This window comes from Myotis yumanensis, unplaced genomic scaffold (assembly GCF_028538775.1).
Source record: "Myotis yumanensis isolate MYYU_CA2020_CCGP unplaced genomic scaffold, mMyoYum1.0.hap1 SCAF_5, whole genome shotgun sequence".
NCBI classification, from domain to species: domain Eukaryota; kingdom Metazoa; phylum Chordata; class Mammalia; order Chiroptera; family Vespertilionidae; genus Myotis; species Myotis yumanensis.
In genome coordinates, this window is record NW_027223756.1 from 20,707,993 (window position 1) to 20,734,264 (window position 26,272).

General features: G+C 55.9%; 1 protein-coding gene across 2 annotated transcripts in view; it reads right to left on the reverse strand.

The window, feature by feature from the left end:
• The window catches only part of SYNPO (synaptopodin), a 52,251-nt gene extending 26,456 nt beyond the window's left edge, over positions 1 to 25,795 (reverse strand). The window contains exons 1-3 of one of the 2 annotated variants that reach the window (XM_070414587.1): positions 25,774 to 25,795; positions 24,962 to 25,007; positions 9,967 to 10,575 (exon numbers count right to left, since the gene is read on the reverse strand). In XM_070414587.1, coding sequence (XP_070270688.1) covers positions 9,967 to 10,366 — 400 coding nt within the window. In that variant the 5' untranslated portion in view covers positions 10,367 to 10,575; positions 24,962 to 25,007; positions 25,774 to 25,795. Of the gene's footprint in view, positions 1 to 9,966; positions 10,617 to 24,961; positions 25,008 to 25,773 lie in introns of those variants that run through there. The other variant, XM_070414588.1, reaches the window with a different exon arrangement.
• Between the last annotated feature and the right edge of the window lie 477 nt (positions 25,796 to 26,272).

Here is a 26,272-nt window from a genome sequence, read left to right on the forward strand (position 1 = left end):
TTAGAGGAAGCACAATAACTTGTCCAAGACCGCGAGCCAGTTAGCGAAGACGCGAGGCTCAGGCAGCCATTCCTGAAGCGCGGGCCAGGCCCTTTCCACTGGGCTGTGCCCATCCTCCCCCCCTCAAAACCTGTTCCTGGCCAAACGCCAAGAAGTAATTTAAACTGAGATATGAGTCCTGAGTGAGTGTCCATCTCCCCAAGGGCTTCCTATTTTAACAGAGATCAAGACATGATAATACTACTATTTAATAAGTAATAGGGTGTGGTTTTTTAGCAGTATTAGCTCGTTTAATTTTCAGAGCAACAGTACAAGACAAGATCTATGATTGTTTCCATCTTATAGACGAGAAAACAGAAGCCTGAAGAGGTTATATAACATGCTCCAGATCTCCCAGCTACTCGGCAGGGGAACCCAGGGCTCCAGCCACGGGATCTGTGCGTTAGCCTCGCGGGAAGCCGGTAGTGTGGGAGCAGATTGAATGTGGTCCATCGGTAGCAGCCCTGGGCCGCAGGCAGGGTAGTGCAGGGTCACCCACTACTATGCAATACTGCCTCACCAAGTGGAAAAGATGAAGCTAGGATGGTGGAATGTCAGGCAGTGGCCAGTTGGTAAAGATTTCATTCTGGAGAGAGAGGGCTTTTGTAAGCCTCTGGAATTACAGGGCCGGGAGGCTGTCCCCACACTGACCCCTCCTCCGGGACAGTTCACAAAGGACCCTGAGCTCACACACACACTGGGCGAACTCAACAGAGCCCAGCCACCTGTCTGACCAGATCACGGGTCCCAGGCTCCTTCGGGTAGGTCTACAGTCCGAAGCCCCGAAGCCCCAAGGGATGAAGGCATTTTCACAACCACAGCCGATGCCCCGGCCCCTCATACCTGCAGTTCCTAGCTTCGACCTTTCACCATCCTCAGAAACACTTTCCTCCCAACCAAATCCCTTCCCATTCTTCTAGACCTGAGTTCTGGTCGTGAGCCAGCCATGACCACACCTTCAGATAACATTCAGGCCTCTGCTCCAATGCCCCCTCCAGAGAGAGCCCTTCCCTCACCACCAACACAAAGTAGCCCCTCTCCATCTTAGCAGCACGGCCTACAGGTCACGGTGCCACTTGTATCTCTCTGGAATCACCTTGCTGATGTCTTTGCTTCCCCTTTTCTTAACTATCTCCCCAATTAAAATGTAGCTTCTTGAGGGCAGGGGCCTGACTGCAACTCCAATGCCTGCCTAAAGGCCCCCCCACCTCCCCCCCAACCCCGGTAGCCAGGGACACTGAGCTCCATAGAGAGCAAGGGATTCACCCAAGGTCACACAGCAAGCAGGTGGCTAGCACCTAGGTTGCTGCACTGCAGGCTGTCCCCATCCCCACCCCAGTCGACTCTGCGGGCTTATCTTGTCCCTGCTGCCACACTACCTTGGGGGCCAGGGCCGGCAAGTCCTCCACAACAGCACCCCTCCACTTCCCCAGGGGCCCACAGTGCCCCAGTCTGGGCCCTGCCTGCTTCCCCCTCAGTCCCTCCCTTCCTGGCATCAGCCGCTCCGATGAGCTCATGTCTGGAAGCCTGGGAGCTGCTCTGAAGGAAAAGGTGCCTCCCAGGCCAGGCCCCGAGGCCTGGAGGTGTGTTGGGCCTGTGGGATGACAGCCCTGGCAGGTGGAGGAAGCGTGCTGACCCTGCCCAGCCTCCCTCCCAGAGCTGTGATGTGGGCTCAGGGGGATGCAGGCTCAGGGGGATGGATGCAGGGTCTGGGGAATGCATGTCAACCATGGAGCCGGTCCGGTGGGGGTGGGGTGGGAGGGTGAAGAGGAGATAGAGAGAAGGCTCCTCTGCCATGTGTGCCCCCTCCCACTTATCAAGAAGCAGCTCTGGCCTGGCCGGTGGCTCAGTGGTTGGAACATCATCCTGTGCACCAAAGGGTCACAGGTCTGATTCCTGGTCAGGGCACATGCCCAGGTTCTGGTTCCATCCTCCATCAGGGTGCATGCAGGAGGCAACCAATAAATGTTTCTCTCTCCCATCGCTGTTTCTCTCTCTCTCCCTCTCCTTTCCTCTCTCTCTAAAATCAATAAAAACATTTTTTTAAAAAGAGTAATTAAAAAAAAAAAAAGCAGCAACTCTGTTCCAAGGAAAGGCAGCTCTGCTGCCTTCTACTCACAGAATCACCCGGGGCAAATCTCTTCCCCTCTCCAGCCTCAGTCTCCCCAACTCTAAAATGGGGAGATTAGGTAAAACGATGACTGAAGGGGCTAGGGATCAGTGGGGAACCAGTCACCTGATTGTCAGAGTCTTTTTCTTTCTTTTTTTTAAAAAATATTTTTATTGATTTTCAGGGAGGAAGGGAGAGGGAGAGAGAAATAGAAACATCAATGATGAGAGACAATCATTGATCTGATGCCTCCTGCACGCCCCCTTCTGAGGATCAAACCCACAACCCGGGCATGTGCCCTTGACCGGAATCAGACCCAGGACCTCGGTCCTCAGGCCGACGATCTATCCACTGAGCCAAACCAGCTAGGGCAGGGTCTTTTTCCTTTTGTTCACCTTAGGGCAGTGGTTCTCAACCTTGGCTGCACATTAGAATCACCTGGGAATCTTTTTAAAATCCTGATTTCTGGGCCTCATCCTCCGGAAATTCTCTTTCTTTGTTATTAATGTTGTGGCCCCACCCCATAACAAAGAAACAGAATTTCCGGAGGGTGAGGCCCAGAAATCAGGATTTTAAAAAGATTCCCAGGTGATTCTAATGTGCAGCCAAGGTTGAGAACCACTGCTAGGGGAAGGTCAACAGCTAACAAGGGAGGGAGGGAGTTAAAGGCTTATTTTAACCATGTAAATGCTGATTCCAACCACAGCTTAATTTGGGTACTAGTTTGGGAGATGGGGTGGCTGGCCTAGGGCCTGAAGAGTGGGGGCCAGCCTGAAAAGAGGTGAGGGAGCCAGGTGGGAAGTTCTCTGAGCATCAAACTAAGTGACCTCAGTCCATTCCCCTCACTGGGGAAACTGAGGCCCAGAGGAGGAGCCAGCCCAAGATCTCACATGGAGACAGAGGCAGGGGACCCGCCCCAAGCAGCAGGCCATCTTCACTCCCCTAAGGGGGCGCAGTCCACTGCCTGAGGTTCACAGTAGGTAGTCAGTTTGTGGGGGCTCTGCCCCAGCACAGGATGGGGGCCAGGCTTCGGGTTGGTGACAGGCAGGCTGGCACCAGCAAAGACTCCAGTCCCTCACCCCAGCGTCCCCTTGTCCCTCTGGCCAGCATCCAGTCTCAGCCTACTCCTTGCAACACGGCAGGGGTGGGGCACGCTCCGACCACCCCTACAGCCACCACCAGCACGGCAGCTGTCCCCTTGGGGCCCCCTTCCCACCCTCTCCCTGGGAGCCAGTGCGGGCAGGGGTCTCGCCCCAAGATCACACAGCAAGTGGATTCATTCCAGCGCCACCTGCCACTCGGGACAGGGTGGGAGCGGGGCGGGTGCTGTTTCCCCGCTCACTCCTGTCCCTGTGGACAACCGGACAGGCAGCACGGCGGGTGGGGGTGTCTTGTCAGGGCCCTGAGTGGGGACCCGCGAGGGCCCCCGTGTTCACCTGGCAAATGGAGCAAGAGTCGTGATGTGAGCATTAGACGTGGAGCCATAGGACAGTCCCCCTCTCCCCTAGGAGCTCAGGATCGGCCTCGATTTCCCCGATTTCCCGGGTGGGGCTCGGGCCGGGGTCCCCCGTCAGACAGCTCAGTCCCGCGTGCCTCGCCCGCACAGCCCGAACCCCGCGCCAGCTGCCCCGCCCGCGGGAAGGGGGGCCGCGGCTGAGCACACGCCGTTCCGCGGCCCCGCAGGCGCCCATGTCAACCCCGGGCAGAGTCCAGCCTTCCCCGGGCGGCTGGGGCGCGCAGACCTCCGGCGGCGGCCCACCCGTGGGGCCGGGGCTGCCCGGGCCGGGGCCGGGGTGCGGGCTGGGGCCGGAGGGCTGGGCGCCCACGCTGCCCGGGGAGAGGCTTCCCGGAGCTGCTCCGGAGCCTGGAGATCCTCCGGGCCGCCCTCCACCGCACGTGCAGACGGGGAAACTGAGGCCCGAGCGCAGCAGCCCCTTGGCCAGGTCGCCCTGCTGGGGGGCCGGGAGCCGAGAGGTGCCACCTCCAGCCGGGCGGCGCCCGACCGCACAGGTGGGAAGGGCGAGGTGCGCTGGGTGCCGGCACCCCTGCCAGCCGGCTCCCCTCACTCACCTGCAGCCTCCGCGTCCCCGGCTCACGGGCGCCTCCACTCCGCGCACCTGGCCGCGTCCGTCAGGCCGCCCCGCCCCGAGACCCTCGCCCCTCCCGCCGGGGCGCGCCTTCCCCGGCCGCCGCCGCCGCCACCTCCTCCGACTAGCGGGCTGCTCGGGACCGGAGCCGGAGCCGGAGGGCTGGCCGGGCGGGGAGCCGCGCTCCCGCAGGCCGCTCCCCCGGGCCCTAGCGCCGCCCCCTCGCCCGCCCCGCCCCTCCCCGCCCTCCGAGGTGCGACGTTCCCCCAGCCCCACCCCCACGGGGTCCGGCCTCCGGTCCCCGGTCCCCCAATCTCTCCATCTTTCCTCCCCCTTTGCCTCACTCTCTGCGTCTGGTTGTCTGCCTCTCCGTTTCCTCCTCCTTTTCACATCTCTAGGTCACCCCTTCTGCTTTCTGTTCCACTAGTTTCTTCAAGACTTCCCATCCACCTCACCTCCACCTTTTCTCTCTGTCCTCGCCTTACCCCCACCCCCACTTAAATCTGCCTTTGTGATTCTCTCCCCATAACTAGCGCCGCCTCCCTCTCCCCCACGTTCAGACCGGGTGCAGGACCCTCTGCAGCCCACCTCCTCCCCTCAGCCCCAGTGACTAGACTAGAACTTAGGGAGATGAGAACTGAGGGAGGCTGTCAACCTCACCCCCACCCCCACCCCCACCCCCTCCCTGCAGCCTGGGGCTGTCCCCCGACTTAACCAGTGGGCCGGCAACAAGGGCGGTAAAGCCCTGTGCCTCTTGGGCTTCAGTTCCCCATCTTTTCATGGAACTAAACTCCATCGGGACTGAGCCCAGCAGAGCCGTGGCAGGCAGCAGTCAGTGTGATGGGAATCACATGGGATGCTGCTAAAAGCCGAGAGTCCCACATTCTGGTGCCCTGCCCAGGGAAGGGGAGACGTACGGGGCTGGGAAACCGGCCTGAGAACAAGCACCCTTCACTCTCCCAACAATTTGGACACAAAACCACACGTGGAAAGATGCTGGCCTGGGTTTTCACCCAAGTTTCCCTGGGTTCCAAGTACCCCAGCCCTTCAACCAGGGTGGTTCCACTTTCATTTGTCTTTTATGTCAGGTTCTTTCTGTGCTTAGATTTCTGCTAAAGGAAGTCAGAATCGTGCTGCTGTGTACCCAAACACGGAGTTGCAGGTGGCCTGGTTTGGGGACATTCCCTAGCCCCAGTGGGGGCGGGCTCAGTGTGCAGGTCAGGTGACAGAGGACAAGCCCTCCCTGGCCGCTCTGCCTCCTGGGTCACAGAGAATCCCCCTGTCACCGTGGTTGCTCTTGTGCTGGGCCTGCCCCAGGTTGGGGTGGGAGGCACAGAGGGGCCCTGGAGATTGGCATGAGGCAGGGTGTGTTGCCTGCCCTGTGAGTGTGTGTGCAAAGAAAGTGGCTGCAGCCCAGCCTGCGGGAAACCAGGAAACAAACTGTGTGGGTGAGAGAGAGAGGAGAGAAAGGCTAGGATTACTGTGTGGGTGGGTATGAAAGGGAAAGAGATGGGAAAAGGAAGGAGGACAGAAAGTAGTTCGTTCTGTACGTAGGTGTGTGACAGTGGGCGTGCAAGAGTGGATATGCCTGTAAAAGAAAATGTGTGCATATGTAAGAGAGATTTCAAAGTGTAGGTGTGTGAGCAAGAGAAAATGGAGAAAAGACCATGATTTAACCTGTATCTGAGGGAATCTGTGTGCTTATATGTTTCAGGTGGGACTATAGCTATATATGCAAATCTGATACATGTAAAAGGCATGTATGGGTCAGGGGGGTTTGTGGGAGGGTGTTTATGGATGTATACCCCATGCATGGGTGTGTGGGTGCCTGAGGGCATGCACGTGTGCACATGTGTGCATGTGTATGCAGATGTGAGTATACACACGTTTGCATAACAACATGATGTGATAAACTATGTGTGTTCACATGCATGTGTGTGTGTTAGTGTACATGTGAGGTATACATGAACCAGTGAGCCCTGCTCCCACACCATCACCCTCCTATTACTGTCCCTGTAGAGTTGGGGAGTGGGAGGAGCAGTGGGTGGCGCCCTGCCTCTCTGACTGCCCTCTCTCCCAAGGACTGAGGAGAAGGGGCCATGTCCTTGGCCAGTGACCACCGTCAGCTCTTATCATGGGCATGGATTCCTCTGCCTCCTCTAGATAGACATGGCCAGGGGCAGGGCTCATCTGACAACCCAGATCCATCCCAGAGGCTCAGGCAGTGTCCTCCAGACACCCCAAACCCCCAAAACCAAGCGGCCTGGAGAGGAGGCGAAGTCACCTTCCCAAAGCCACGAGTGAGGTCAGCGTGAATCCTACGCCTCCCTGAGTGTCTCCACGGGGGAGGAAGATGGCTTCACAGAACCCCCTGCCATCCCCCCGAGCCTGAGCAACCTTTTCCCAGCCCCAGGTGGGTGGAAGAACTCAGCCTGCTGCCTCAGCTCCATGGAGACAAGGCAGTACAGAGGGTAGTGTAAAGCATGGACCACACCTCCCAGGGTTCAACTCTTAGCTCCTCCAGCCTCGGCCTGAGACTTGGCCTTAGTTTCCTTATCTATGAAGCAGAGATAAGAAACATATGAACTTCTTAGGGTTATTTAGAGGATGAAATGAAGTAAGCCATACACTCGTTTTGCCTTGGTTTCCTCATCTGTGAAACAGATAAAAAAAAGTATGAATTTTCTAGGGTTAGTTAGATGAAATGAAGTAACCCATGCAAAGCATTTAGCACAGAGCCTGGCGGCTGAGCTGGGAGAAAGAAGCCCTGGGTTCTAGCTCTAGCTTTGCCACCGACTTACTGTGTGACTTTGAACAAGTTGATTGCCATCTCTGGGCTTCAGAGTCTCCATAGGGATCTCAATGAGTCCTTCCTGTTATGACCAGCTGAGACTTTGCAGAGAGGACATTCTCTGGGCCTCATGAGGCTCTCTTGGTGAGCTGTGGACTAAGGAGTGCGGGCTGAGGCCTAATAATGAGCCCTACATGACACTTTCCTTCCCTCATATATTCTCCCCAGTTGGCAGCAGCTGGTGGCAGGGAACTTGAACTGCTGCCCACCTCATCTGTCTGTACCCCCTGACTCTCCAGCCTGCCAAGGACCCCATTCTGCCCTGCTCAGCTGGTACTCAGGCCTTAGAGCAATGGCACTGGTACCCACCCATCCAAGTGGTGGGTACCCGAGGCAGAAGATGTCATGACCCATACTTAAAGCTGTCAAGAGAGGCAGTTATAATTGTGGAAGGACGGGTGTAATTGTCTGAAGATGCTTATAGTCCTCTAGGGGAACGGGAGGAAGCTTTAAAAGGAAGCCCTAATCCACTAATAACCTGGCAACTCCATTGGCCTCTTCCCTCCGGATCTCCGGGCAGAGAGAAGGGACTCTGACCACTCCCTTTCCCAAGGGAGCAGAAGGCCAGTGTGGCTCTGGCCCCAGCGCACCCGATTTCTACTCTCCTGCAAGAGCCAGCCCCCTTCCTGCCTCCACCTCTGAGGAGTCTTCCCTGCCATTCCTCCTCCCGAGGTCACTCTGCCTCCTCTGTCCCTAGAAATGTTCAGGGCAGAACTGGAGGACCATCTGGCTGGGTGTTTAAGAGAGGAATGAACTAGACTGTGAGGCAAGAGCACGCTCTTAGTCTCAGCTCCAACACGGACTTGGTGACCTTGAGCAGAGGACCTCAGTCTCCGAGCCTCAGTTGCCTCGCCTGTACAATGGGAACATTTGTGCCCTGAGAGGCTGTAGTGAGATCAATGAGAAGGCGACACTAACGATCTAGCTCCATATGAGAAGACGATCTATCTGCACAGGGAGAGAGGAAACAGCACATGACGCAGCTCGCTGGCTGCTCCGGCTGAGTTCCTGAGACCTGTCCCCTTAGGTCGCCCTGAGAACTGGCTGGGGGTCCAGGTCCCACACACGTCCATGGGGAAGTGCCAAGCTCCAGGATTCATTAATATAGTTCCTTCTTCTCCCTTCTCCTTCTATGGTCTCTTCCACTCCAGGTGCCAGCAGACCACACTTCTCCCTTATAAATCCAGAATACAGTGGTGGCCACGGCCAAAGCCCCTTATTGAAAAAAAAAAAGCTGTGACTAGATCATGGCTTAGCTGCTTGCTAGCCATGAATCTAGGACAAACCACATATGTTCTCTGATCCGCAGTCTTCTCATGTGTGTATGGGAGAGAATAACAGAATGTCCCTCCTGGGATCCTTATGAGAAGAAATGAAATGACATGTGTAAAGCTCTTAGCGCCGTGGGCCTGGCACATGGGGCTTAACAAGTAATAGCTGTTGTATTGTTGAGCAGATGAGGGGCATTTTAACGATTAACATCTTTACATGCTTTTCTAGGTTACTCTAACATTTCCAGAACCTTGCCCCATCTAAGATCACTGTAGCTCACAACAGCTCTGTGAAGGAGATAGGGCTCATATTTGTATTCACTTTCACAGATGAAGAAACCGAGGCTCACCCAGGGGCAGGGATTGGCTGGGGTTTGGCTAGTCGGTCCCAGAACCAGCACCCGTGCCTCCTGGCCCCCAGCCCTGGTCTGTGAGAGGGAAGGAAGCAAGTCCCGGGCTTGCAGGCTCCAGGGGGACTGAGTGTGGGCTGACGCTGGCGTGAGGGCCCACCTGCAAGTTCAAGGCTGCGGGGCCCTCCTCCTTCCTGCCCCAGATGCATTGACAGCCCCTCACTGTGTGACCCAAGTGTGGGAGGTGGTGGGGGGTGGCCATGGGGGTGGGTGATCAGAGCCCGGAAAGAATTATTTCAGAAAAAAGAGTGGGCAGGATGGCTGGTGAGATGCCAACCGGGGCGTCAGCAACGCCCGCAGAGAAATGAAGTGTTCCTTCAGTTTTCTGACGCACAAGCCCTCCTGGGCCTGAGCGAGCGCGGCCCGGTTCACGTCCTCCCCATCTGGACCCACTTCAGCGTTTCCATGGGCCAGCGGGCGGTGGAGGTGATTCAGCGTCGATTTCCCTGACCCGCCCTGCTCTGAGGATGCCTGCCGCCTGTGATCGCCCTTCCTGCCTTCCTTCCTTCTGTGCGGGCAGCTCGCACGGAGCTCTCCCCCACCCCTGTGGTTGGGTCCTCACCGCAGCCCAGGTGATGTGGGTGCTGCCTCTGTCCTCTCTACCAGATGGACAACCGAGGCCTGGGTGAGGAGTGTGCGTCCGGCTCGGCCACCGACAGGCTGAGTGACCTGGTCCTTAGCTTCCTCACTCTGGGCCTCAGTTGTCCCCCCCCCCCCCCCCCCCCCCCCCCCGTAAGATTAGGAGGTCAGACTAGATCAGTCTTCAGTCTCCACCTCATAAGCTCCATGAGGGGCAGCAACCACACCTGTTTTGCCCAGTGCTGGGTCCCCAGCACCCTCGGGTAGCTGGCACTCAATACCTTCAACCAGGCAGTCCCGCCCCCATCAGCTGTTCACACTCTCCATTCCTTTGTTAGCACCAACAACTAAAGGGCAGACAAAAGTGAGAGATGGATTTGTTTTCAACCAAGCGCGCTAGCACAGCTTTCTCTCACCGCCTTTTCACGGGCCCCCTTTAGCAGAGAGATGGCCCTAGATGTGGGACAGCTGGAGGTGCACGCAGCTCACAGCCTCCCATCGTCTCCACAGCCGTCAAACTGGGCGTGCCCGTGGGCCTGTGATGGGCTGTAATGCATCATGGGAAAATATGGTCAAAAGCCCCTGTGTTAAGTCCAGGGGAAACGGGACGTGAGCTTACCTGGTTTCTGGGGAATCCTGGGCCCGGGGCTGGGGCTGGGGCTGGCTGTCATCACTTGCCGGGCCTTCACCACGTCCCAGTCCTGGCTGGCCCCGTCGTCATGCTGGGGGTCCCTGCGTGCCTCCCTGGAGAAGCTGGGTGGCTGGAGGCCCAGGGCCTTAGGCAGCTCTGGTGCCCCTGGGGTGGCTCTGTAGATGGAGTTGTCCGCATGCCTGCTGGCCACCCTGTCCTCCTCCAAGTCCGCGAGCCCTGCCTCTCCCTGCAGGCTCTCCTCACCACCGCTCTCCTCAGCCTCCAAGGCCAGGCACCTGTAGCTCCCATCCGGGATCCGGAAGGCGCAGGGGGCAGGCCGGCTTTCGCTGGGTCCGAGGGGTGGGGGTGGCAGGTGGGGGCCCAGCATGGTGCCGCCTCCGCAGTGATGCAGGCCACCTGTGTGAGCGCTTCTCCGGGCCTCCTCAGTTCTCTGCAGCTTTAACTTCCTCCGGCAAAGCACAGAGCTGGGCGGGGTCCCACTGCCGGCCTTCCTGGGCTGGTTGGGGTGGTGGGCCCCCAAGCTCTCCTTCTTAACCCGTCTCTGGTCAGGGAGGCCCCCACTTCAAGACGATCTATCTGCGCAGGGAGAGAGGAAACAGCACATGAGGCAGCTCGCTGGCCGCTCCGGCTGAGTTCCTGAGACCTGTCCCCTTAGGTCGCCCTGAGAACTGGCTGGGGGTCCAAGTCCCACAGACGTCCATGGGAAAGTGCCAAGCTCCAGGCACTCCACATCCCCACTTGTTGCCATACCCTTCTGCCATTTGACACTTTATTTGCTTAATGTTTTTCTGTAAATCAACTTTATATAACTTCTATTACTTTGGACTTAAGCAATCATTGCAGGAAAACCACAAGTATGTTGGGCTAAGTCATTTTTCCCCATACACATTAAATAAATATCTAGTTATTTAACAATACTTAGCTGGGCACCCCCGAGAAAGAATTCTCTCACATCCACCAATGGTACCTATGCCACAGGAATCACAGAAACGGGGTGACAGAGGGCACAAGGCTGGGGACAGGGACCCCTGAGAAGGCTGTGCACCAAGGGAGACGGTGCAGTGATGTGCTTACATGACAGGCTTTCAGCGGGAACCCCAGCTCTGCCACTTGCTCACATGATGGGCAGCAAGTCACTTGACCTCTCTGAGCCTCAGCTTCCCCATCTGTAAAATGGGAACTATAATATCTCCAACATAGTGTTGCATTAAAGATTAAGTGAGCCCAGCCAGTATGGCTCAGTAGTTGAGCATTGACCTATGAACCAGGAGGTCACGATTCGATTCCCAGTCAGGGCACATGCTCGGGTTGCGAGTTCTATCCCCAGTAGGGGGTGTGCAGGAGGCGGCCGATCAATGATTCTCTCTCATCATTGATGTTTCTATCTTTCTCCCTCTTCCTTCCTCTCTGAAATCAATAAAAATATATTTTAAAAAAATATTAAGTGAGAAAATGCATGCGGAGGACTTAGCACAGTCCTCCTGTGGTCGCCCTGAGATGCAACTTAATACATGTTGGCTAGTTCTTCATCCCACAAAAAATTTCTCGAGTTCCTATCACATTTCAGACACTATAAAAGGTCTAGGGGATACAGTGGAGATAAAAAAAAAGATATGGTAGTCTGGCTCATGAAGCCTTAAAATCCGGTGGTGGTGGGAGCTGTGGATGATAATAGGGAATAATAATAACAGCATGATGATTTAGAAATGTTAACTATGATGATTACACAGGAGAGAGGGGATGGAGGCTGCCTATAGGGATGCGAGGGGGGAATGGATGGGAGAGAAACTTGGGTGGAAGAATTGGCCGGGCTGGGAGGCAGATGGAGTGTGGGTGTGGAGGAAGGGGGAGGAGCCTAGGATGCAGCTCTGGTGACAGTGTGGTTTCGTGATTTTCATCAATAGAGATCAGGAATAAACGGGAAGGAGCCGAGGAGCAGGTGTTCAGGGGAGCAGGGAGATGCATTCGATTTGGGATTTCCGGGGGAGATGAGCGCAGTCACGCCACACGGGGGCCTGGAGAGCAGGGGGAGTTCCAGGCTGGAGCCAAAGGTTTGCAAATCATTTGTGAAGGCACGGAGTGGAGGTGAACAAGACGCTCCAAGACGGGCAGGGAGACCCAAGACCGGCCGTGGAGGAAAACTTGGAATTTGTGGATCTCAGTTAACAGATCTTGATTCCACCACTTCTTAGCCGTGTGAACTCCGCGAGTGTGAACATCTGAATCTCGCCCTTTGCAAATAGGGAGAGGAGATCCCTACACACACCCTGGCTGCCCCAGGGGCAGGGAGAGTCCTGAGAATTGTGAAAGTCTGTGGACATTGGTGACCTCAGGGCCTGGACTGACCTCAGCTGCTGTGGTACTTGACCTGGAGGCCAGGCCTCGGTCCCTAGGCACCCGCACCCCCACCCCAGCAGGCTGGGTCAGGGCCTCCGCTTCTGGTTGGAGCTGTGCCAGGGAGAGTGTGGTAGGCAAGAGGAAAGGTAAGCACATTGCCAGGCCCTGGGGAAAATCAATGCCAAACCGGGGAAGGCAAACAAGTATCGGGATCAGAAAGATAACGGGCACCTGTTACAGCTGCCTCTCTGACAGAGACGTCAGCGCCAAGAAGCCAGCCTCTGTCGAGAGAGGAATGGGTGCTCACAAGATTGAACACCTGTTGGGTGCTGGGCTCTTCACCTAGGCCAGCGGTTCTCAACCTTCTGGCCCTTTAAATACAGTTCCTCATGTTGTGACCCAACCATAAAGTTATTTTCGTTGCTACTTCATCACTGTAATGTTGCTACTGTTATGAATCGTAATGTAAATATCTGATATGCAGGATGGTCTTAGGCGACCCCTGTGAAAGGGTCGTTCGACCGCCAAAGGGGTCGCGACCCACAGGTTGAGAACCACTGACCTAAGCGATCGAAGTAAACTCTCACAACAACCCGGAGGGAGGGACGGTTACTATTATGTCCTTGCGGAGGTGAGGAAACTGAGGCTCAGATGGGCAAGGTGACTTCTCGCCTAAGTCACAGAGCAACAGGGCCAGGGCTCTGACACCTGGCCCGCGATGTGGGCCCGGAGACACAGCAGAGAGAGCTCCAGGGCCTTGTTCCTCTCCAAATTCTTTCTCACGCATTAGCTGCTGCCAGATTTCTGCCATTAGGATTTCAAAGAATCTTAAAATCTCATAAAAGGCCAGTAGACTTCTGAAGAGCCCTAACTGGCTGTGTGACCTTGGGCAGGTGCCTTCTGGAGTCATTTTGCTCAAAGGCACAATGGTGGGGTTGGGACAAAGGATGTAGCGGGGGGGGGGGGGGGGGGGGGGTGTGTCTGTCTAGCCCTGGCATTGCAGGATGCCATGATTCTAAACACTTGGAGCCCCCCTCCCCCCGCCGCCCACACCACCATAGGGCCAGATGGCTGGAGGCAGGAGGAGTGGGCATGGGGGGCCGGGCTCCTTCTGACGCCCCACAGGGGCCTCTCCTCGCTCTACCCCTGCTTCTGTTTTGCTGTATTTGATGGTGGCCACGGTTTCCAGGAAAGAAGAGAGAGGCGGAAAAGTTAACTTTCCGCCACCCACACAAATATTTTTGGCCAGCGTTGTCTTCACATTGCCAAGCCTGGAGGGAGGGGTTGGCAGGAGCACTCCAAAGCAAGTCTCCCTTCCCAGGAGGAGGGCTCCCAACCCAGCCGGGGGCCTGGGCAGGCCCCACGTGGGCCTGTGACCTGGAACACCCACCCTGCTCTGGAGCCCCAGGCAAGGTGGAGGGAGGGAGGTTGGGACCCATAGCTACAATGGCAGCTGCCATTTTCCTCCTTTCTTTTAATATATTTTTATTGATCTCAGAGAGGAAGGGAGAGGGAGAGAGAGAAATAGAAACATCAATGATGGGAGAGAATTATTGAGCGGCTGCCTCCTGCACACCTCCCCCGCACCCCCACCCCCGACTGGGGATCGAGCCTGCAACCCGGGCATGTGCTCTGACCAGGAATCCAACCATGACCTCCTGGTTCATAGGTCGATGCTCAACTACTGAACCACACCGGCTGGACTGCTGCCACTTGCTAGTGCTGGTGGGGTGGGCGTGTGAGTGCTGTCTACAGATGGGGAAACAGAGGCATGGAAAAGCAATTCCGTATCCAGAGTCACACGGATGGTGAATGTGGCGCAGGGCCCATTGCTCTCAGCGGCTGCAGACTGGCTCTGGGACCGCCACAGCCCCTGCGGCTGCAAGCTCACGCACAGCACACCGGTCCCTGTGGGCACATTTCACAGTGGGTCACAGTGGGTCTGCCCTAGCCTCAGCAGAAATGAGAGGGGGGTCCTCTGATGCCACCTCCCCCAAATCCACGTCTCTCCTCTGGCCACAGGCTCTAGAGACGCCGAGTCTCGGCAGGCGGGGCTGACAGAGCCCAGCCAGCCCACTGTCCTCATCTCAGGTGTGGAAGGGGACGCCCCGGGGGCACAGCAGGCCTGAACCCAGGAGCCCAGACACATGCTGCAGCTCCTCACAGCCCTGCTCCCCCTGAGCCATCAGCTTCCCCTTCTTGCCCCCCTGAGCTTCCATGAGTCCAAGCAGAGTCCCTAGGACCGGAGGCCGGGCTGAGGGGCCGGAGGAGGAAGACCAGGGTGGAAAGAGGCGGACTGAGACATGCAGGGTCCCCGTGAGGGAGTGTTTGACAGCAATGTCCTCCGTGCCTGGCACCGTGCCAGGCACATCATAACAACGATAATAGCTAATGTTTGTGAAGTGTTTACTATGTCAGGTGCTATTCCAGACACTTAGCCGGCATCATTCGATCCTCATCACAGCCCTACAAGGAAGGTGCTATTATTATCACCATTTTACAGATAGGAAATCAAGCTTACGTGACTTGCCAAGTTCACACGGCCAGTAAGTGACTGAGTCAGGGTTCATATCCTGATAGTCTAGCTCCAAATATCGCTGCCGCCCATAAAGCTGTGCTGCCTCAATGGTTTAAGTAGTTACTGAATGAATGAGTGAATGAATGAATGAATGAATGAAGAATGAGCAGGAAGGAAAGGAGGGTAGGAGGATGGGAGGAAGAGAGGGAGGAAACTATCTCCAGTGCCTGGTACATTCCCGGTGCATAGTAGTCACTCAATAAATCTTTATCAAGTGGAATAATGAATGCCGTGCGGCTGAGGCATTAACTGGACATATACCTGGGGAGTCACCCTGGGGAAAAGGGTAACTCAGAACAGGTCCAGGTGGCTCAAGGTGCCCCTACCGGCCCCACCACTCCCCACCCCACTCGGCATCAGGAGTGGGTGGGAGTCGGGTCTGGCCTGTCCAGAGCTGAGTTTTCCCTGCCACTAGGCAGAGAGCTTCCGTTGCCCCCAAGAATCTGAGCAAAGAGTATGTTCCTGCCTTAGTGCTTCTCTCCCAAGGAGGGATGGAGCCCAGGTGGGTCTCTTCTCCCATCTCTAAAGGGGGCATCCCAGGCTCCTCCAACCTCCAGGCTGGCGAGCACGAGGAAGCCTGGCATTTGTGTCCTGGCGATGTGTCTTTCAGTTTCCCCAGCTGAAAAAGGCCTTGGGCAGAGGGGTTGGTGGGACTGACAGTAATCAAGATGGAATCCTCTTGGACCCGCCCTGTCCCAGCATTTCCCAGAATCAGTTCCAGAGGACGTGCAAGTGCGACCCCACATCACCCACCCTCCTTCCCGTCGCAGGACACGCTGACCAATCCTGGCCTCCTTCCTTCCTGCCTCAGCCTCCAGCCAACACTGCCCAGGCGGCCCAGCCTGCTCTGACCTCTGCTCCTCCCTCCCCACTTCACTCCTCTCCTCTGCTCCCGTCCACCTCCTGGGGCAGAAGGGGTCAGGGTTAGTCCAGCATCACGGGCAGCTGTGGGGAGCTCTGGAGGCATCAGGAAACCAGTCCTGGGCCAGAGGTAGCTGTGAGAAGCTGGAAGAACTCCCCAAGCTGGGATGCTGGGTGGTCAGGGGAGATGTTAGCCAGGCCTCAGCTTAGCCTCAGGGTAGCTGGGTAGCTTTGGACCAGTCACGCATCTCACTGAATTTTAGTTGCCTTCTTGGTAGCATGGGGATTCAGACTCAGTCATTCACATTCATTCATTCAACACGTAGTCACTGAACGCCTATGTGCCATCCGCTATTTTAAGTGCTGGCGGTACACAGTGAACAAAGAGAAAACCCTGCCCACGTGAAGCTCACATGTTAGTCGGGGTAGACGGATAATAAATAAATAAGAAAGCATGTCAGATGGTGATAAGTGCAATGGAAAAACAATTAGGCAGGAAAGGGGACCGAGGCGTGCAGCACGTCATCAGGACAGAGAAAACAGTGGTATTAACATAGAAAGCCTTGACTGCTACCACCCCGCGTTTTGTATGGCACGTGCATCTCAAGTTCATTATTATGTTAAATTCTCATATGCAACTATAAACACATAAAGTCAACATTAGGTGGCGAACTCAGGACCACACGCCTGGCAGAGCCTGGGAGATATAATTCTGATGCTAATATTCCAAGTATTCAATTGCTCACCATTTTAGAACCTTCGTGTTTCACTAGGAACATGGCTACCATTTAATACAGTATTCTTTATGACCTGGTATATAAAAATAGGATCTCACATATTGGCATTATTTCTTTGAGAACCTTCTTTTTCAAGTTTATTAATTAAAAATAAACTCGATAGAGTGTCTCCTCAATGTAAAACACGTACCATACAATGAGTTGGAGGATAATCATAATAATACCATATAGTTGTTGTGAAGGTCAAATAAATTAACCATGTCAGTGCTCAAAAGGATGAAATTTTGTTATTATAATTGTCCTTTTTGTTAAGGGGTGACTGAGGATATAATCAGAACAAGAGACTGCTTAGTAAACATTGATTATGTGCAGGGCTCCGCAACGATCCATTATATTCAGCTCCATCTTGTTTATTCCCCCAAATGACCCCACGAGGCAGGCACCTACTACTATTCCCATTTAACAGATGGGGAAATGGAGGCTCACGGACGATAATCTCTGCCCCTGGTCCCGGAGCAGGAAAACAACCCAGCCGGGACCGGAAGCTGGGGCGGACACTGGGGGGTTCTCGGAGGCCGGAGGAGCGGCCATTTTGCACAGCCCAAAGAATCCTTCATTTTGGCCCTGGCTCTGCCCTGCCCTCTGTGACCTTGGCCACGTCCTCTATTCCTGGGTCTCGGTGACCCCCAACCACACAATGTAGCTCTGGGCGTGGGGCCCCTCAGTGCCCTTCGTCTCTGGATTGCCCCTGCCTCCCGGCACCCAGCATGCAGGCGGGCTGGAGCCCGTTCCAAATGGATGCCCTGAATCCAGCCTGCTCACAAAATCAGCCAAATCCCCTGCACGTCACATCTATTTCTGCCCTGCTGGGTTCATAAATACGTGGGCCCGGGAGCCAGCCTCAGCGGAACTGGAGAGACTGAAGTCATGGATATAAATACGGGGTCAAGGCTGGCTGGGGTCGGGCAGGAGGTGTGGTGGGGTCAAAGTCTGCCTGGGAAACCATGTCCCTGGGGTCCCGCTTGCAGTCCCATCTCCTTCCGGGCACATAAGAAAACGGAGGCCCAGAGGGGCAGGGGCAGGGGCTAGCCCCAGGTCACCTGGGCAGTGAGGGTCAGAGGTGGGCCGGGGGCACAGGCTCCTGGCTTTGAGAAGAGGCTGCTCCTCATGTCACCTCCTGCCCCCTCACAAATCCCTCTCCCCTCGCCCTGGGGGTCAGACTGGCCACGCCCAATTTGAACAGGAGCAAGATATTAAGATTTAAGTTTATAACATAAACCTCTACTGATAACAGACTGCTTTGTATCTCCTGGGTATATTGGGGTTCTCAAATTCTCATTTGGGAGAGGGTTCTATGGCTAAAATTCAGAACACAGCTAACCGTATCTGCCTCCCCCTCAGGAGGACCTCCTGCTCACCCGGCAGAGTGACCCAGCCGTGTGCTGGAGCCGCCGAACTGACCCGTCCGCCAACTGTGTGACTCACTTCCCAACTGTGCAGTCAGTGACATCACTCCGGTAGCTTAAAACCAGCCATGGTGGGAGTCCCTGCACCACGGCCATGGGCAGATGCTACAAAGCAGGGCTTTTTCCCTCCCAGAGAGCCAGCTGCGAAGCATTTACCAGCACACCACCAAGCAAGACCTTGGCTAGTGGGTTCCTACTATGCAACTTAGGCTGCGAGCCTCAACTTTTCCATCTGGAAAGTGGGAACCATAACTACACCTGCATCCCAGCTACTGTGAGGGCTGAATGAGCTTGTGCCCCTAAGACAGCGGTTCTCAACCTGTGGGTCGCGACCCCTTTGGCGGTCGAACGATCCTTTCACAGGGGTCGCCTGAGACCATCCTGCATATCAGATATTTACATTACGGTTCATAACAGTAGCTACATTACAGTGATGAAGTAGCAACGAAAATAATTTTACGGTTGGGTCACAACAGGAGGAACTGCATTTAAAGGGCCAGAAGGTTGAGAAGCACTGACTGCCCTAAGAGATGGCACAGTAGTTTCCAAACTTATCTCCATGTTAGCTCTCCTGAGGATCTTTTTCACTTTCCAAAGCCCTGGCCACACTGCAGACCATTCAGTCGTAACCTCTGGGGCACCAGCATATTTCTGAAATTTCCCATGTGACGCCAGCGTGCAGACCGGCCTGGGAACCACTGGCTCACATTGCCGGCCTCTTTGCAAGCACTTGGCAGCTGTCCGGGAACCACAGAGAGATGAGGGACAGTGCAGAGCCCTCATTCCTGCTTCATTGAACTCACGGGGTTGTTGTTTTTGTTTTTGGAAAAATTGTGTGAAAAGAGTGGCAGGGATGTTTGCTCTATTTAAAGACCTACTCTGCCTAACGCGCGCAGGAGGTGCTGCTTGCAGGGACCACGGAAGGAGGAGCCTTGGCCCTCTCCCTTCCAGATGTGCGCCTGGCCGCCCCACACACTCCAGGCAGATGGGCCAGATAAACCCCGAAGAGGCCTCCCTTCATGTGGTGCTCAGCTGGCCGGCCGGGGAGATGGAGACCTCAGCCTGGTCTCTCCCTCTTCTCTTAGAGGGAGTGCGGCTGCCTCTTCTCACCCAGAGGCCCAGGGCTCACAGCTTGGCCCAGCCCGGGAGCCATCAAGCTGCTGGCTCTGAGGACTCAAATTAAGAATAGAAACATCAGTGAGGATGCCAAGGGCTTGGGGCCTCCGCCCAGCCCCCCTAACCCCCGGACCACCATCAGCAGCAAGCAGGGATAAAGATAATGGTACTAGTGGCTAATGTGTATTACATCTTTCCCGTGCCCTAAGATACACCACAGCAAGCACCTCAAGGGCAGGCTAGAATGGAAGTGCACTGCCCAGTAAGTATGGTGGCCACCGGCCACCCGGGCTACTGAGCACTTGGAATCTGGCGAGTTCAAACTGAGATGAGCTGCGAATAAAGAGTACACACCAGGTTTCCAAGGCTTGGTACCCAAAGGAGAAGGTAAAATGTCTCAATAACATTTCTTTCAGATTTATTACATGTTAAAATGATGCTACTTTGGATTTAAATAAATGTATCATTAAAACAAATTTTATAGTTTCCCTTTTTTTTTCTCCTGCTTCTTTTTACTTTGTTAGTGTGGCTGCTAGAAAATTTAAATTTGCACGCGTGCTTGCATTTATCTTGATGGACAGCGCTGGCCTACATACAGGTCAGGAGGGCATGCTCTCCCGTGCCCCGTCCTGGCTTTGAGTTGTATTCTGTTTTATGCCACTTCCCTGCTGTGAGACTTTGGGCAATTTACATAGCTCTCCGTGCCTCGGTTTCCTCATCCGTAAAACTAGGATAAAGATTGTCCCCACGGCTTTGGTATGGACGTCATGAGCCCGGCACGGAGAAAGCACTCAGAAAAGATCCGCGATCAGGGGAGCATTTGGCACTAAGCGAAGTCATTTCGCTGGATTACTTCATGCCTCAGTAGGTGCTGAGCAACCTGTCGCCAGCGGTGAGCAAGCAGAGCCTGGGAAACTCCTGGCAGGCTACTCTAGAGGGCGTCCAAAAACTGACTGTGGGTGGGGGCGGCACTGGATGAAACGGTCTTTGAAGACGGCTGCCAGCACGGACACTGAGTTATGCTGCTGTCTGCCCTGGCTTGGTCTCTCCACTCATCCTCTCTTCCTCCCCATATCCTCTGCTTACCCTACGTTTCCTTCCACCCAACAGAATGTAATAACACTTATCGGTGCCACTGGGGGCCAGGGTCGTGCAAGACCCCATGGGGAGAACAGGGAAAAGAGAAGCATCTAGTGTGGGCAGAAGGGCAGCAGACAGGGGTTGGAATATCCATAATATAAGGTGGGGGAGTCAAGGGCATGAAGAGTGATTTAGCCTCGATTTCCTCATCTGTAAAATGGGACCAATAATAGCACCACCTCCTGGGCATTGCTGGGAGGAGTCAATGAAAGGTTGTGGGAGAAGCATCGGCCATGCACAGGGGACGGGCTCAGGGAGTGCTGGTCACCCTCTGGTTCCACCAGGGCTGGCACCGCGTCTGTTTGCTCAGCATTCACTCACTCAGCAGGACGTTTTGAGCTCAATGGAGGACTCTGCTATGTATTTCAGTCGGTTTGGCTCTCTGCTGGAAAGGACTCTCAGTGAGTGGTGGAGCCAAGATAAAAGAAAATAATAATCTCCCCAAACACACACATACAGGATGAAATGAAATGATGAAGGGAAAGATGTTTTGTCAACAGTATCCAAAGCTATTATTAAGGACGCTCAGGACACACTTGTTGAGGCAATGGCGGGAGGGCTGCACTGGGTGAGGGTGTGAGACACTGCACAGGCACGGTCTCGGGGTCGGGCAGGTGAGGAAAGGGGGCTACGGCGGAGGAAGCTGCAAGAGGAGGCTGGAGGGTGCTGGCCTAACTCCTCGCCTCTCCTCACCCCCAAAGCCTAGCTCAGCGCACACTAGGACGTCAGCCCTGCTCCTCCAGGCTCTGTGACCTCGGCAGGTCACTGCCCTCCCCTGGGCCTGAGAAAGGGGCAACATCGTGTTGCTGCTTCACATGGCAGGGACAGTGGGGGTGATGGTGCTGATCCCAGTGCCTGGCACAGAGCCAGAGCCGCTGCCCTCAGAGACAGTGTGGGGCGGTGGTCGGCCCCTGCGCTCTGCGCTCTGGGGGCCGAATTGGAGTGGCTGCTGAACAAACTATGTGCTCTCGGGCAAGTTCCTTCACCTCTCCGAGCCTGTTTTTCCATCTGCAAACCAGGGGTGATTAGTACCTGCCTCCCAGGCTCCTGTGGGGATTAAACAAGTTTATATACGCGAAGAGCTTAGAGCTCAGGTGTGCACGGTAGGTGTTAGGGTGGTGCAGTGAGGGGCTGAGCTAGTGTCAGTTATAGGGAGGAGTGAGGAGGGTGAGCTAGAAGAAACCCGCCACCCTAGCATCTGAGCTTGGAGCTTCCGTGCTGTGTGTGTGTGCGTGTGTGTGGTGTGTATCTGCATAGGTGTCAGTATGCATGTGTGTGTGTGCGTGCATGTGTGTGGTGTGTGTCTGCATAGGTGTCAGTGTGCATATGTGTGTGTGCGTGCGTGTGTGTGGTGTGTCTGCATAGGTGTCGGTATGTGTGTGTGTGCATGTCTGTATGCCTGTGTGTGGCTGTGTGTCTGTATCTGTGCACATGTGCGCATGCACACACACATGTGGTGGGGGTTGGAGTCTGTCTACAGAGCTGCCGGGAGTGGCCCAGGAGTGCTCAGCCAGACCAAACAATCCCAGCACTTCAAGCTCCGGGCTCTCTGACTGTTTGCTTTGTTTCTCTCCTTTCCCTGTTCCCCGTTAACCATCCCTGCTTCCAGCGAGCAGAGCTGGGAGGGAGGCCCTGGCAGGGTAGGCACAAGGCCTCCCCTCTCCTCTCCCCACTCTGTTCCCAGCTTCTTGCCTCCGCCCTCCAGTTCCTGCCTCTCTGCCACGTTGAGCCCACACAGGCCCCTCCCCAGTCCGAGCCTCAGTTTCCTGGTTTCCTGTAGGAGGAACTAGTCCGGTGCTCCTGCTGCCAATGATCACGAACAGCAAGGTCACTGCCCGCCCACCGCCCGGGCCTGAGGCACAGCATCCCCCAGGAGGTGTTTGGGAGTGTTTGCAGCAAGATCTGAAACTAGCCCCTGGGGCTCCCCACGCCTCGGTCCCTGTCTTCCTATCTTCAAAGGCTGTGTCCTGACCGGGCACTGGAGGGACTATTTGGGGGTCAGCCCAGGGCCAGGTCTCTGGCCTCCAGGTTCCCATCCAACTAGGGAGCGTGCACTGAGCACCTACTATGTGCAGGAGCCTTAGATTGGCTCATTCAACCCCCATAGCTACCCTGTGAGGCAGGTGCTATCGCTTCCCTGATGTGACAGATGAGGAAACTGGGACTCAGAGGGGTAAGTAACCTTCTTTAAGTTCCACAGCTAGGAGGGGCGAGGCTGGGCCTGTACCGAGGCCTGAGAAAGAGTTGGTGCTCTTCCCTCATCTCAGGGCACATTCTCTCTTATGGAAAATGACCATCACTCCTCCTTAAGTCAGCAGAGTTATTGACAGGCCCGACACCTCTGACCTATTATTGATCAGGTGGCAGACCCAGTGTGTGCCAGGGCTTGTGGGCTTCATCACCTGGGTCTTCACGAAAACCCATTTTACAGATGAGGGAAGCAGAGCTGAGGGAGACGCGGCGGCCTGGCAAGGCCCACAGGTGCCCTGGGAGCAGAGTGCGGCCACCCCACCTCCTGTTTTCCTAGTCCCTCTCCCCCACCCAAGAGCAAACTTCAGCCTTCCTTTGCGTGGAGTTGATACCGTCACCCGCAGACCTGGAGGTGACTGTGTGGGTGAAACGCTTTGTTGCCACTCCACACTCGGCCTGTCCGGGGCCCAGGAAAAAGAAATCAAGGGGCGAGCGAATAAGGGGGAGCCCCAGCGCGTCGCTGTGAGTGGGTAACCCCAGTTTAACGAGAACCCGTGGCCTCCCTCTGAACCCAGGCTTCGCCCACATATTTAAGGGGACCATGGTCCTATAAACAGTTTCATTTTCCAACCGAGAATGTTTCATTAGGAAGAGGTTCCTTTCTAAGCCCACATCCTGCCCACTAAACTGTGCTCCCTCCCACTCCCTGAACCCGCAGATCTCTCTATAACGATGCCCACAAAGCTGCCCAACGAGTCATAGAGCCGGCCTCTGTCTGCCCTTGGCCTTGGGTGTAGCTGCAGGACCCGCAAGGCCAGCTAGAATGTGATAAGTCCTGCAAGCAGGGAATGTGCCCCTGACCCTGGCCAGCTGCTTCCCCAGGATTTGAAACAGCTTTGAACCTGGGCCCAAGGGTGTGGATGACTCCATGTGACCCATCCCTGCTCCAGGGAGCCTGGCACTAAAGCTCCCCACCTCCCACCCCCGGGAGGGCGTCTTTCTAGAGAAACATGAACCCCCTACAAGTAGACAGATGTCACTCCGTCCTAGGACAGAGCTAGAGAATGACTTCGGCCTTGTCGTGGACTCCGTCCTCGGGGCGGAGGGGAACACGGAGGCCCTGAGAGGGCCGGGGGCTTGCCCTGGGCTCCTTCCTCTGCACCTGCTGTCTCCCCAAGACGGGGTCAAGAATTCATTCCCCACCCCAGGATGCCATCCACACCCTTGAGCCAAAGTCTGGTGGCCTCTGCCTGTTGCGGGTGAGACAAGAGGGACCATTGGGGAAGCTGCGCCCCCTGCAGGAGGGCAGGGATGAAACCAATCACCAGTGAAGGTTCACAGATAAACAACCTCCGTCAGGAGTAACAAGAGCAAGAGCAAGCCACTCGGTTAGGGGGCAGCATGCAGGGGCCCGTCCCCAGTGACACCAGCTCCAACCAGCCCAGCCTGGGGAAGTGACGGGGGTGCCTCTGCCTGCCGAGGGGCTCCCCACACCCCCTCCCCGCTCCCAGGCCGGTCCTGGGTTGGCTCATAAAATGCAGCCAAGTGGCCAGGGAGCCAAGGCTGAATGGCAGGAAAAGCTGAAGTCAGGCTGGCCCCTGGCCTACCCACACACCCTAGCAATTCAAAGCAGGGCTGACGCCGGACACAGCACTTGAAAATGTCCGTCAGGGAACAATCTCTTTCCCATACTCCTTGCCTTTGACCTAGGGCACCCAGCCCTGATCTGGGATGGGCTGATCTGGTTCCCAGCTCTGCCTATTCCGTCCCCTGTCCCTTCCCACGCAAAGCACGCGCACGCGACCACTCCAGACACACACCACCCTCCAAAATGACAGCTGAGCTTTTCACTCTAACCGAAGAATTACAGGGCTGCTAATCTGTGGGGACCAAAAGGTGGTCTACACACATCTTCGGGTCCCAGACAGCCAGGACCAACCCCTGTGATCATTTTAAATGTTCGAAGCTTAAAGAGAGCCTGTTGCCAGAATGGACAGGACCCGAGGGGTCCCCACTCGTCATTCATTAGGGTTGGGTAGTTTATATTTTTATCGAAATCCAGTCACTGGTTTGATGTGCTTTTATGTTTTCCCCCCTAATATGGGTGAAGACAGCAATCTTTGTTAAATGAAATCTGGTAGCCCACACAGCACCATCTCAAAGCAGCAAACCCACACTTTGGGAAATGCTATCTTGGCTTAGCCTTGCCATTGCAGAGATGGGGAAACTGAGGCCTGGAGAAGAAAGGAGGCCTGTCCAACATCCACAGCAAGGCAGTGGCAGGACCACCGCAGGAACCCAGACCCAGCTCTCAGCCAGGCTCGCTCCTTAGGGAGAGACCACCCAGGACTCAGGTCCCCCCGCAGCTCCCAGGGTGCCCCCATTTGCCACAGAATCTGAGCACAGCCTCCAGCCTTTCTCCCAAGGCTGAACCCAGGCCCCACGAATCCTGCGACCCCTCCAGACCTGGACAGCCCCACCCTGTCTCCCTGATGCGGTGGGCAAGCTGTGCCCTCGCCTGGGCTTGGTTTTCTCACCTTCTAGAGCCACCGTGAACATGCCGCACTCCTGGAGGCGAGCATTCTGAAAGAGATGAAAACAGACGAGGGAGAAGAGATTGTTAGCAGCCCCTTGCTCTCTGCCTCAGCCTTTCTCTCTGGGAAATGGGTAGATGCTTGACAGGTGTGAGAAGACCGAACTGGCTGGAGGAAAAAGGTGGCCATAGAGGAGTCCCAGCCTAAAACGGCTGCCACCAACTCAGCTGGGTGCCTCCTCCCTAGAGGACCCTCAGGAGGCACCCCTCCCAGGCTCTGGGTGACAGGTAGGAGTTTGCCCAGGCCTCGGGCCACAGGAGGCCAAGAGGGGAGGCCAGTTCAGCAGACACGCGTGCACGTTCACACACACACACACACACACACACACACACACACACAACATGCGCACGCACGGAACTCAGACATTCCCTCACACTCTTTGACATGCTCTCACTTGTATGAATACAAAAGACCCCAACCCTTCCTGAGGGGACCCCCTCACACACATACACCCCGGGGCACAGCACACGGAGGGCCAGCCTGCATCTCGCCCCCCCCCCCCCCCCCAGCCCCGAGCCCCAGGCCCCAGGCTTGGCGGCGTCTCTGCCCCGCTGCCTAGAGACACATGTGGTTTCAGTTAGCAGCAGAGCGGGCATTTCCGTCCCAGACAGTGGGGCCCTGCCAGGGTCCCGGCCCCATCGGCGCCCACAAGAAGGGCCACCTTGCCCCCCATTCCCCCACTGGCCACCCTGGGGACCCCGGAGACCCCTCTCCCCTAGAAGACCCTGCTCTCCTCTCCCGAGGCCTCCCCTCACCTGGAGCCAGAATCCGCACCCACTCACGCAGGGCCCGGCTGTGCCCGGGCTCTGGCCACGGCTGCCCGCCTGCCTCCTCGATCCTGCTCTGTCTCCAGCAGGCTGAGCAGGATGGGAGGAGGGCAGGGTGTCAGGGGGGCGGGCAGGAGGGAGGGGAGGGGGCGTGTGGAAATGAAACTTTAATAACAGAGCCCCTTTTGTTTCCGAGCATATGGGATATTTCATACATACTGAAGACATTAGCCGTCTATATTTTTAAGGGCTCGGGCTAAAGGATGAATAAATACAGCCCATGTTCTGCTCGGCACACACGCACATGTGGAGTGCTGACTTCTGGAGCATTTCAAAACCTAAAGAAAAAGCCCCCCCCTGTGACACCGGACACTTAAAAATAAATATGTTTCCAAAACCTCAGACTCGCCTCGCCCCCTCGAACAGCACCTGGAGGCCGCGGGCTCCTTTCCTCCCGCTGCCCTCCTTCCAACCCTCCTGCCTTTGG